This window comes from Gobius niger (genome assembly GCF_951799975.1).
Source record: "Gobius niger genome assembly, chromosome: 14".
NCBI lineage: Eukaryota > Metazoa > Chordata > Actinopteri > Gobiiformes > Gobiidae > Gobius > Gobius niger.
In genome coordinates, this window is record NC_136865.1 from 3484207 (window position 1) to 3497394 (window position 13188).

Below are 13188 nucleotides of genomic sequence, written 5' to 3' on the forward strand. Positions count from 1 at the left end.
GACCAAATGCTGCTTTAGACAAGAACAGCTGGAAGGGTTCTCTCTTAAATGTGTTCTTAACCCTCACCTGAACCGAGCACATTTTCTCTAGTTTGGCTTTACCCAAATCTGAAAGCTTGAAAAAATAGCGACGAAATTGAGGATGAAAACACAACAAAAACATGACAAAAAAGAGACGAAAACACGACAAAAGCACTTTTGTCGGTCTTAGCTTTCAAATGACGCGCTACACTGTTGCTCTACAGTTGAGAAGCTTTTAGATTTGGGTAAAGCTGAACTACAGGAAATGCGCTCGGTTTAGGCGGAGGGGAAGAGGTTAAAAAACATTCTTGTACACGTGTTTTATATAAAATAAACTTTGTGCTTCACTTGTTTGTTCAAATCTGTCCCAGACGTTAGAAACAGAGTTCTGAACCCTCGTCATCATTTGGTGAAAACCCTTCCAAAACTTTGAAATGAAATTCTTTCAAATATTTTAGTCCTTGTTCAGTCATGTGGAGGTAAAGTGCATGAAAACCTTATTAATATATATATATATATATTTCATTTTTTTATGGGATAAGATTTACCGTGAAATTCTTGCAATCAACCTACCATGAGCTTTTATAACTGCGATAATTGTAAAACCAGTTAATTTTAACTTCTCTAATCCCAGGTAGTGTGATTGTTTGAACAATGTAATGTCACAGATCATTGAGAGCACACTTTGCTCTTGTCATGAGCCTGTGATTGACATCAGGAACATCAACATCACAGACAACATCGGCAGAAGTGACTAAAGCTGGGGTCGGGCCAACCATCACTTTCTACAAATCCTACCGATGTAAAATATATGTGACCTAAAAAGATATTTTGATGGAGCTGACAGACTTTTCCACATTTCTAGAGCACTTTGACAGGCATTTGACCTGACTTGTGTAACTATTTCTCAATCATCTCGAGGGCCAGTGGTTCTATGATGGAGGGCCGGTTTTGGCCCCTGGGCCTGACGTTGCCTCCCCCTGATCTAAAGGGTGAGGTATGTTTTCTTCGCTGCGTTTTGAGTCTGTCTGGAGCGTCCTGTGTCAAAGTTTTCTTCTCTGTCAAACGCTGGTGTGTTGCTGGGGGGGGGGTAACGGCGTCATGTGACCGCCGCCCCCGCTCTAACTGCTCCGTTATGACTTGGCTGCGGCGGGTGGAGGGGGCGGGGTGGTGGGCTGCAGAAACGCCTTCTCGCCCTCGGTCTCTTTGTTCGTCAGCGGCGCCAAACCCGGATCCATCAGTGAGATGGCAGGGAACAGTTTAAACCAGCCAATCACCATGTTGGACAGGTCCAGGTCGTCCAATAGGACCTGAGCGGCCCCCATGAACGACTTATGGTCCATCCGTCCGTAATCGCCCCAAACGATCACCTGCAAAACCACAAAACACTCTTTATTTGATTTATTAAGTCAATGGTCACACATGAGACTAGGGTTGGGTATCGATACCAGTACTTTAACGATACTTACTTTTCGATACCTGAACGATACCTGTACTAAACTATTTGTCACATAGAACCAGAAAACGGATGAATAATGTTACTTTTCCTTATACCAGAGACCAGTAGGACCTAAACCTTTTTCTCAATATCAGACTGGTATCGCTTAACCTCTTAACCACATTTTACTTCAAGCTTAGCGTTACCCAAATCTAAAAGCAAAAAAAGTGGCAAAAATGTGCTGGAAAAGAAGTAACAACGCAATAAAAAAGCGACAAAAATACAAAAAAGAGTGATGAAAGCACAACAAATAGAAATAGCATAAAATGAATGACAAAAAACACGACAAAAAAGTGATTAAAAAAGACGAGACCACAACAAAAGCACTTCCAAAATGTGACAAAAATGCAGCAATAGAGGGACAAAAAAATCTACAAGAAAGCCACGAAAGAGCGACAAAAAAGTGACCAAAATGTGACAAAGAGAACAAAAAAACACAAATGCGTCTAAAAAGATGATAGATGACCCCTCAGTGTGTGTGTCACACACTTTTACAAATTGTGTCACACTGTATCACACAGTGTTGGTAGGCTTACAGGCGCCATCTGGTGGTGAAAAAGCACTGCTGCAGTGAGCCTGAAAAAAGCGAACTCAACACTGACTGAGCTCATTTATTCTCATTCACAAATATGAACCAAATCGTAAGGATTGAACTGTTTCACAGCTGAGAGTGAGAATTTAGAAAGAGGAAAACTGCTCCGGATAAGGATGAGAATTAATCAGAAGTATCAGTGATACAACAATCTAAATATGAAATCACTGACCAAGATTTAATAAAGGATTGTGCCTGTGACAATAATATGACACCTGAAGTATTTCTGCTGTTAGTCAAAGTCAAAGGACTAAACCACCACAGACCAACATCTGACTCCAACTCACGACCCTGTGATTCCCAACCGGACGCTCTCCTCACAGAGCTACACGAACAGTATAACAGCTCAACTATATTAGCTTCTCTATGTCTTCACGCTGCTCTTCAATATGGACATGAAAGAGAAGAAAACAGATGGCTCTTGTGCTTTACACGTTTTCTGTTGAATCATTTTGTTATTAGGGCAGATTCGCCTCTTGGTCGGGTCGGGTCGGCGCCCGGTGCATATGACAAAACGAGCCATGTGTCGGTCTCGTTCAACTGGCGCCCCCTACTGCTCGCTGCCCCTCACTAGCTTGAACTGATGGCTGGACGTTCTCCTCCAGGAGTTCCTGGTAGCGAGTATATTTTTCCCAGGATAGTCGGTAGATCAACCAGTCACAAGTCATGAGAGTGAAACGTCACACAGATATCAACCAATCAGCTTAACCATGACCCTGCCCTATAGCCACTAACCTTAAGGATAGTGGGCTGGTGCCTAAGCTTAAATTAATCTCTGATTGGATGACCTCCACTATCCTAGAAAAAATATTTTGGTTCCAGGCAGGATTCATTATTCCATCAATGACAGTAGGGTGTCCAGGTCCTGAAGCAGCAACGCCCCAGACCGTCGCACGGACACCTCCATGTTTGCCTTGGTGGTCGATGGAACGAGTCAGACATGACAAAACATTCACCTTTGGTTTCGTCATTTCTCCAAAAGTCGTGGGAATCATCCAGATGTTTGGCACATGAGAGACGAGCAGTGGTTTCCGCCGCAGAACTCTCCGTGGACGCCATTTTTGCTCAGTGCCTTTCTCATAGTTACAGACTTTGACTGAGCCCAGTGAAGCTGCAGATCTTCAGACGTCCCTCTGGGTTCTCTGGTGACCTCCTGGATGTCGTCGTTGCCTCTTGGACTCATTTCGTGGCGTTATAGGTTTTCTTATGAGATTTTGTGGCCTTCTTTATTTCTCTGACCGGTCTAAATGTGATATTTCCTTGATTCAACAAACTTGAAGGTAATCACGCCTGGGAGTGGCCAAAGAAACTGAACTCGGCTTTTCCAAAAAATCTGGTTATTCACAGCTAATCACAGAGGGTGCATGTAATAAAGATGATGATCATTTGGAAACTTCCTTTTTTTAATTCACTGATGTCCTTATGTGATATAAAAATTGGCGTGATGATCGGAAACATTTAAGTGTGATGAATATAAACAAATGGAAGAAACATGGAATGGGGCAAACACTTTTAGTTTGGTCATTTTAGTGGTGAAGGGAAACCGGCGCAGACACGGGGAGAACATGAACATGGTCCAGAGGGGGCTTGAATAAAGAGAGATCACCTGTAGGACCTTTCCCTCGGGGCTCTCCTCAAACTGAAGCTGTTGTTGATAAAGTGGGTCAAGGGTTTTCCTGGAGAGCCGGGTTCTTCTCTTCATGACGCACTTCCCGTTGTCCATGAGGTAAACCTTCACGTAGGCCGCTGCAGGAGACCAGAGACCAGAGTCACGTGGGTGCGCCAAGTAGGTCGCCTTCACCCAAATATATAATATATAACATTCTGATTCTGATTATCTTCTGGATTTGAAAAATACCTCCAGAAAATACTTACATTTCTCACAAAAATGAGTTTGGGGGTTTAGAGATTAAAGGTCATGGTCAACTTTATTTCTGTAGAATATTTACAACAACCACAGCTGCCCAGGTCAAAATACAAGACTTTGAAATGAATAGCATATTGCCATGGACATTTGGCCTCTTTATTCATTGTTCTATTCATTCTTAAAAATGGCATTTAGTTTAGAATTGTATTTGGCAAAGTGGAATGTTATATATGTAACGTATTTTTGAGTAATCTGTAAAAACTCTGATGGCGGCCATTTTAGGGACAGCTTTGCCTGAGTCCTCCTAGGAACGCCCCCACCTCCTGGAGACGCCTCCGACCTTTCGTCACCAGCCGAGTAACCAACCACTTCTCCTCAGCAGAACCCCCTCCCCACTGATGCCACAGACAGCGTGTGGAGGGGGCGTGTCTAAAGGCTCAGAGGTTCTTAAAGACACAGAGGCCTATTTCAAGACATTCACTACAGCCATTTTGAGAGAGACATTTTATACAAGGCAGTTATTCTAATTTACTGCATTTACAGACCAACAGAAGGTTTGCTCATTATTGTAGTGTGATATAGACTGGTGCTATGTGACTGAAAAAAGCAGAATATCCCCGCTTTAAGCTTCATTGAATGTGTTGTGAAACAGCACCTCCCTCTGGATTGTATTGCATATTGCATTGCCACACGCTCTGAGTGTAACTTTATTCAATATGCTATTCAGCCCTTGACCCCTGGGAAGGCGGGCCCTGGTCTGCTCTCGGCCAATCAGAGACAACTCTATCTCCTCCTAGCTAGATGGGTTGATTTTTGCTGGAGGTAAAAGCTGTTATGATGGATTTTAAGTAACAGATCGCCCTTCATGAAGATTCCAACTTACTCTACGGAGGTTTTATGTAAGTATAACAGCTTGTTTGTTAAAGGGGCTGGAAGCAAGTTCGCCATTTTATACTCACTACTGCCACCTCAGGCCATATGTGTAACTGCACCTTCTATATCAAGCTCGTGCATGACGGCAATTCGGGCCGAAGTGACACATTTTTGAGTGACCGTACAGGATTTTAGAGGCAGTTGTGGTGAACAGGTCTGGGCTCATTCTACACATTAGGACATGGCTGGAACATGTAGGGGGAGGAAAATACTTAATTTTAACATTTTTAAACTCCTTACAGTCCCTTTAAAATACCAGTACTGTTTAGTGCTTTTGTTTTTTTTTAGAAAGCACTTAGTGACTAGCCAGTTAAACGTCCATAGGTCTTCCATAGGTTTTAAGGGCGGATTTGAAACTGCAACACAAAATCTACCCAAATGTCATCCCGGAGCCCTGGCCGGTACCTGGCGTGTTCTTGTTGCCGTGTTTGGCCATGAGTCCTCTGGCGCGGATCACCTCCACGTCCAGACGCTCCTTTCTGTACACCATCCCCATCTGGATGTCACCTGACCCGAACCGGCCAATCAGAGACAGGGAGAGAGAAACAAGGGCGCCAATCAGAGACGCGGTGGGATATACAAGCAACCTATCAGAGAGACCAGGGGACATCTGCTTACCCATGGGGGGCGTGGCCAGCGTTTGGCGCCCGGCGATCTGGCCGGGGCCAAGTCCGTCCAAGAAACCGGTGAATCCTTTATCGGCCGCAATCTTCACCCCAGGGAAAATCAGACTGAGGAAGACGGAGAGATGCTTTACTGATGTCACAGACGGAGAAGTTCAGTTTGATGAGAGAGCACACATGCGCATTCATAAGGGGAGTGAGGCAGACTCGAGGGAGGGGGTTCTCGGGGACAGGTTGGGGGCGGGTCATTTCATGATGTGCAGTAAGAGGCTCTCGACCTTGGTGATGTCTTTGTTAATGCATCAGTCACGGCGTCAGTCAGAGTATGATCATTCACCGCAGCAGCAGAACACAGCCTACTCAGCCTCTCCATCGCCTGTTTACTACTTACTGCAAAGTTTTATAGAATCAATGGAAAAACCTATCCACCTTATTGCTCCGCCCCCATGAGCCTTTGTGTGAAGGATGGGAGGGGGGGTTTCCGCTGTTTGTTTGCATACAGAGAGTTCGCTCTAATCCACTTTTTATGAGCTTTGGAGACGGAAACTATGTGGGAGCCAGTGTTCATTTTTCTACGATTAAAATGTTTAGTCATAATTTAAGTCAAAGTAATATTTTTGCCGACTAAAACTAAATTCAAACGAAAAATAGAGATTAAAATCATCCAAACTTCCACTGACAGTTTGAAAGAGCCTCAGATCATTTAAATTCTCTGCCAAAGAAACAGCTCTGAGCTTTGTTCGAAACGAAACGAAATTCGTGTAAGTTTAGTTGACTAAAACTAGACTAAAATTGAAGAGAATTATTGACCTTAAACTAAATGACTAAATGACTAAAAGAAAACGTAAATATGTGTCAAAATGAACTCTGGTGAGAACACGAGCCGCCGCAGCTGAAACCACACTGCTGATTATCTGCTCACAATAAACCTCTGAGTGAAAATGGCCGTGGAAGAGTTTTCTGACCCGTGGACGTGTTGGCAAAGTTGTTTCCACTTAACCTCTGTGGATATTTCTAACTCTGCGATCTTTCACAAAGACTTTACTCAGATGTGGTACTTGAGACTTGGATGAGAATGGATTGTCAGCATAAAAACAAGTTTTGTTTCCTGTCGATTGATCAGCTGAGAGGTTTTGAAGTCAGTGATCAAATCTTAACAAGGGTTTATGAGCGTTTAATTGAGAGCGTGCTGATATTTAACATAGTCTCTTGGTTTGGTCATTTAACTGTCAAAAACAAAGCTAAACTTGGCGGAGTTGTTACACAGGGCAGTAAAATAACAGGCCAAGAACAAACCAGTTTATCTCAGCGTTATAGTAAAGCAGTGCGTCGTGTCTGCATTAAGATCACAGATAACGATAGCCACCCATTGTCCACCAGTTTGAGCTCCTTCCATCAGGGCAGAGACACAGACTTCCTTGTGCCAAGAAAAACATGCACAGGAATTCTTTTGTTCCCTTTGCCATCAAGGAGCTGAATAAGTTGTAAGTATTAATGTCGTTCAGCCGGTCAGTTCCTTTTCCTTTCCTTTAATGAAGTGTACCTGCTGCTGCTGTGTCTGCAATGAACTGATTTTATAACTAACTGATTTTATTTTGTAGTTGCCGGGCAAATGTATTCAAATGTATGAGCGAGCCAAAGGCAAATTTCTGCCATCATTGTGCATGGTAGACAATAAACTTTTTCTATTCTATTCAAATGTCTACAGAGATCTTCACATTTTTGGATTGAACTGAGCTACAGTCTGTTTATGAGCCTCATTGCTCCGCATTTACGCGGAAACACAGCATGTCTGTAGATTAACCCCCATATTACCAGACGTTTTAGATGACCCACACAATATCGTGCACTATGACTATGTAAAATCTGAATCCAGCTTGTTTCGTTCTTCCGTAATCACCAGTTGAAAATAGGTTTCACTGAAAACGCCAGTTGTGTTATCGCTCTTTACAGTAAAACATCTCCGTGAGCTCAGGCTCTTGGTGTGAGAGTCAGTCACATTTGGTTCAAAATCGGCCCAAACATCGTCACAGTGTAAGTCCAGCTTTAGTCCAGGAGCATGATCCAAACACTGCATGTTCCAGAGCCACAAATGTCACTGTCTCTGTTTTTGAACATGCTCCTGAGCTGTGCCAGGACATCTTTGTAAATGGAGGCTGATCGTTTAGAAAATCATCTACAAATGTTAAAATAAACCTAAACCCGCTTTGGAAATCACTGGAAACCGATGGCTCAGCGCGACTTCCAGCATCTCATCGGAGACATTTGTCCCCGTCCTCATTTGTACATGAGCGACCCCCAGAGTAAGGTGGACTGAGTGCCTGGAAGTAGTGCCAGCCCCAGGTTTGCAGATTTTGCTAGTAATAGCATATAAACAGTGAAAGTTAGCTCTGAGTGAGAGTCCTCACGCTCCAGGCTTGGGATCATCTGCGTCCGGGTCTTTGCTCGCCTGCCGCGTGAACTTGGCCTTGAAATCCACGGCGAGTCCCGTCTCGATGCTCCTCTGCACCGGGAGTCGCACCACCTTCTTCTTCTTCTCCTCCTCTGCACCCAAAACACACACTAGTCATCCTCTGAACCAACCATCCCCAACATGCTGGATTACGGCTGTAGTAGTAGTAGTAGTAGCAGTAGTAGTACCAGTACCTTCAGGGTTGAGGTTGGACGCAGACTGGCTCTTCTTGCCTAACCCCACAATGCCTAACATCTTCTGACTTAAGCTGGGTCTGCGTTTTCGATCATCGTCGTCGTCGTCGTTGTTTCGAGACAAAGAGCAGATTTCTCCGCCCACTGAGGCTGACTTCTGCAATGGAGCGCTGCCATTGGCCGGTCTGAGGGAAGGGCGGGGGCAGAAAATGAAAGATTTAGGAGACATTTTTCAAAATCTTCTGAAATATGTCAATTTGTCTTAAAAAAACTCCTCAACTTTCATACACTGAATATACATTGACATGAAACCAGAATTAACCTTTATGTTTTTAGGTCAAATAGAATTTTAAAACATATTTCTATTTGTCAAATTTCAGAAGAACGAGAGATAGAAAACCAAAAGCCCAGATGACGATGTCATGATCTTGGAAGCACAAGTCTGGTTCATCCTTGGGTTTAATTTCAAGACTCTTAAAGGTTCAGGTTCATTGGTTCAAACAATGATGTAAATGTCCAGTCATCATACAGGTCAGAAAGAAGGCGGGGTCTGTGTCCCAGAGATGAACGTGCTGTGTCTGAAATGTTCAGATCAACCCAAGAACAAAAGCAAAAGACCTGGTGAAGATGCTGAACATGGTCAGAGTTTGTCATTTTCCAGAGTGAAACAAGTCCTGCACTGACATGGGCTGAGAGGGAACTCTGCAGGAAGAAGCTCTGACTCCAAAAGAAACATCAGAAAGACAGTTTGGAGTTTGCAAATAAAAAAAGGATAAATATTTAAATTCTGGAGACATATCCTGTGGTCTAATGTAAAAAAAACAATTAAAAAAATGGGGCCATAATGACCATCATCATGTTTGGAGGAAAAAGCCTGAGAACAGCAATACGGGGGGGAAGCATCATGCTGTGGGGTTGTTCTGCTGCGGGAGGGACTGGTGCACTTCAAATAGATGACATCATGAAGAAAGAACACAATGTGGAGATATTGAAGCAACATCTCAAGACATCAACCAGGAGGTTAAAGCTTGGGTCTTCCAAATGGACAATTCCTAAAGCATACGGCCAAACAGTAAGTAAGCAAGTAAGTAAAGTTTATTTATAAAACGCTTTTCACTGATAAAATCACAAAGTGCTCTACAAACATAGAAGTGGTAAAATGACATAATAAAATGAATACGATAATTAACAAAAGGTGACAACCCATCAACTAAAAGCGCAGTCTTCAAGCGCTTTTTAAAGATATCAACAGCGTCGGGCACACGAGGGGACAGGGGTAAGTCATTCCACAGTCTGGGGCCACAGCCTGAAAGGACAGGTTCCCCTGAGTTTTAAAGTGTGTCTTGGGGACTTTCAGGAGACTGGCCAGGGTCAGTGTGTGCCCGGCCACATAAGGGCACGACATGTCAGCGATATACTGAGGGGCTATGCAACGCCTGGAAAGAGAGGACCACAACTTTGAAGTCAATTTGAAATTTGACAGGTAGACAATGAAGATTTGACAAGACAGGGGTGATGTGGACTGATCTGGGTGTACCAGTCAGAAGCCGGGCAGCAGAATTCTGTACCACAAAGTCCTCATCTCAATCCAGTTGAAAATGTAAGGGCAGAGCAAGGTGGCTACAAATGTGGCTCAGTTACACCAGTTCTGCTGAGAGGAATGGACTGAAATTCCTGCCAACTATTGTGAGAAACTTGTGGAAGGAAATCCAAAATGTTTGACCCAAGTTATACTGTTCAAAGGCAATTCTACCAAATATGAAATGTATGTAAACTTGTGATTTTGTAAAAAGAAAGAAAAAAATGTGCGGAAAATTCTGTCTCTTATTCTTCTGGCATTTGACAAATAGAAACAATTCTTAAAATTCAAATGCAAATGTGTCTTTTCTGAGGTACTGAGAGAATAACATTTGTTTACCACAAAACCCTAATAATATAATAAATTCAAAAATGTGAAAAACATGAGCCAGCGGCTTAGAGTAAATATATATATTATATATATATATATATATATATATATATATATATATATATGTATATATTTTTGCGAACGAGATAGTGCTAAATCAGCGCTATTTACTTTGCCGGGTCACCCTGATTCACTCCATTGTCTGAATTCTTGAATTCTGTGTTTGGGATATACAGTGCCTCTCGAAAGTATTCATACACTTTGAACTTTTGCACATTTTGTCATGTTTACAACCCTAAACATAAAGATTTTATTTAGATTTTTTTTACTGAACGTTCACACACAAGTAACAGACAACTGTGAAGTGAAAGCAAAATGATACATGATTCTGTTATTTTTCAAAAAATAGAAAACCGAAAAGTGGGGCGTGCATAAGTATTCATACAGCATGAATGAATACTTTGTGGAACCCCCTTTTGCTGCAATAACAACAGCAAGCCTTTTGGGGTATGACTCTACAAGATTAGCACATGTAGAGACTGACATTTTAGCCCATTCCTCTTTACAAAACAGTCAGATTAGAAGGAGAGCGTTTGTGAACAGCAGTTTTCAGATTATTCCACAGATTTTCAATAGGATTTAGGTCAGGACTTTGACTGGGCCATTCTAACACATTAATATGTTTTTATTGAACCATTCCACTGTAGATTTAGCTTTGTATTTAGGGTCAATGTCCTTCTCCGCCCCAGCCTCAGTTCTCTTTCTGACTCTTTTTTTCCTCCAAAATGTTTCTGTATTTGGCTCCATCCATCTTCTCAACTATTCTTACAATCTCCCCAGTCCCCGCTGAGGAAAAGCAGCCCCACAGCATGATGCTCCCCCCGTATATTTGACACTGGGGATGGTGCACTCAGGACGATGAGCAGTGTTAGGTTTGCTCCATACATAACATTTTGCATTTGGGCCAAAAAGTTAAATTTTTGTCTCATCTGATCAAAGCTCCTTCTTCCACATGGAGCTGTGTCCTCCATATGACTTCTAGCAAACTTCAAACGGGATTTCTTATGGCCTCCTTTCAATAATGTCTTTCTTCTTCAACTGGTTCATGAAGGCCAGATTTGTGTAGACACGACTTATAGTTGTCCCATGTCCAGATTCCCCCAGCTCAGCGGCAGGACTTCACAGCTCCTCCAGAGTTATCTTGGGGCACTCGGTTGCATTTCTCACCAGTGCTTTCCTTGTTTGATCTAATATTTTAGATGGGCGACCGTGTCTTGGTAAGTTGGCAGTGGTGCTTTACTCTTTCCATTTCCTAATGATGGATTGAACAGTTGCTCCGGGAGATGTTTAAATCTTGGGAAATCTTTGTATAACTTAATGCTGCTTTAAACTTCTCCACAGCTTTATCCCTGACCTCTCTGGTACTCCTTGACCTTCATGATGTTGTTTAGTGACCATAGCTCTGAGGGCCTAAAAGAACAGCTGAAATTATACTGAGAATAGATGACACACAGGTGGCCTCTATTTAACCGTTAGGCCAAGGTGTGAACATTCTGGAGTCATTAGGAATGTTATAAAGGCAATTTAATGCACTCAGAAAATGCTGTATCAATACTTATGCACGCCCCACTTTTCACTTTTCTATTTTTTTGAAAAATAACAGAATCATGTATCATTTTGCTTTCACTTCACGGTTGTCTGTTACTTGTGTGGGAACGTTCAGTAAAAAAATCAAAATAAAATCTTTATGTTTAGGGTTGTAAACATGACAAAATGTGCAAAAGTTCAAGGTGTATGAATACTTTCGAGAGGCACTGTATGTGCAGAAGGCACTGGGAGAGATAGAAACGAGTAACAGTTTACGCTCAAATAACTAACTTCAAATGAAGTCATGTTCTATCGAACCCTCTGCAACAGAACTCCACCCTTGTAGTTTAGTAGTAGTTTATTTTCTCCCTGGCATCATAGTGATGTGTTGAACTCACTTCTTCTCCTCTTCTTCCTCTTCCTCGCCCTCCACTGATTCGCTCTTCTGCAGCGTGGCCCTGCCCTCGGTGGATGAGGTCACCACCGCCTGTGGCTGCTCTGGAGCCACTCCCAAATCCACTGACGCCGTACGAGAGCTAACGATCAATCAGAGGAGAGCAGACAGACAGAGAGGGCCAATCACAGGAGAGGAGACAGAGAGAGGGCCAATCAGAGGAGAGGAGTCAGAGAGAGGGCCAATCACAGGAGAGGAGACAGAGAGAGGGCCAATCACAGGAGAGGAGACAGAGAGAGGGCCAATCACAGGAGAGGAGACAGAGAGAGGGCCAATCACAGGAGAGGAGACAAAGAGAGGGCCAATCAGAGGAGAGGAGACAGAGAGAGGGCCAATCACAGGAGAGGAGACAAAGAGAGGGCCAATCAGAGGAGAGAAATAGACAAGAAATCCAAACAAAATCTGCAGAATGAAAGGCCTTGTGGCTGATTAACATGCTCTGTCCCGACCAAATAAACCAATAAACAAACACATTTTTTTTACAGATCAATTATATCTATTAACAAACGAATGGAAAAACATTTAACAAGGATCACTGGATTTTCCACACTATCCTTGGGACAGGCTATTTTACATTAATAAAAACAACTCACATAAAGTCAATTATTCTTTAACAGCATTTTATAAACTAAATACAAACACTTGGCAACTCCAGCAGATACCATTTATACAATTTTTCCATTAGAGTAAATGGGGAGTTCTGGTCATCGCTAAAGTAAACATATGAGAAGGGTTTCATTTACTTTTTTGATTGGAACGACCAAATTGAATATTCTGCCAAATTTTCGTAAATTTCTGCCAAACTAATTTTTTTACTCCCCATATAAATGTTATTATCGCTTTTTTTTTTTTTTTTTTACATATCAGAGCAAATGGGAACATTGTTTTTCTGATTGCTTGTTTAATAAAGTTTTCAAATGTATAGTGTTGATACTCTCCACAAAAATCCGGCGAAATTACATAGTGAACCGGCCTATTATGTTACTTTAGGTCCTATCATAGTTTCTGGTCCAGCCTTCATTAGCAACAGCTAGCAATTTCATGTTCCTGCTTGAGCA

The 13188-nt window shown here is 42.5% G+C and overlaps 1 protein-coding gene across 1 annotated transcript in view; it reads right to left on the bottom strand.

The window, feature by feature from the left end:
• Positions 1 to 1108: 1108 nt before the first annotated feature.
• LOC306973436 (regulating synaptic membrane exocytosis protein 2-like) overlaps positions 1109 to 13188 on the bottom strand; it is a 33088-nt gene continuing 21008 nt past the window's right edge. Inside the window, exons 24-30 of the mRNA XM_079570359.1 lie at positions 12075 to 12212; positions 8181 to 8365; positions 7943 to 8078; positions 5530 to 5642; positions 5317 to 5418; positions 3718 to 3857; positions 1109 to 1391 (exon numbers count right to left, since the gene is read on the bottom strand). Of these exons, the coding sequence (XP_079426485.1) occupies positions 1155 to 1391; positions 3718 to 3857; positions 5317 to 5418; positions 5530 to 5642; positions 7943 to 8078; positions 8181 to 8365; positions 12075 to 12212 (1051 nt within the window). The 3' untranslated portion in view covers positions 1109 to 1154. The remainder of the gene's footprint in view (positions 1392 to 3717; positions 3858 to 5316; positions 5419 to 5529; positions 5643 to 7942; positions 8079 to 8180; positions 8366 to 12074; positions 12213 to 13188) is intronic.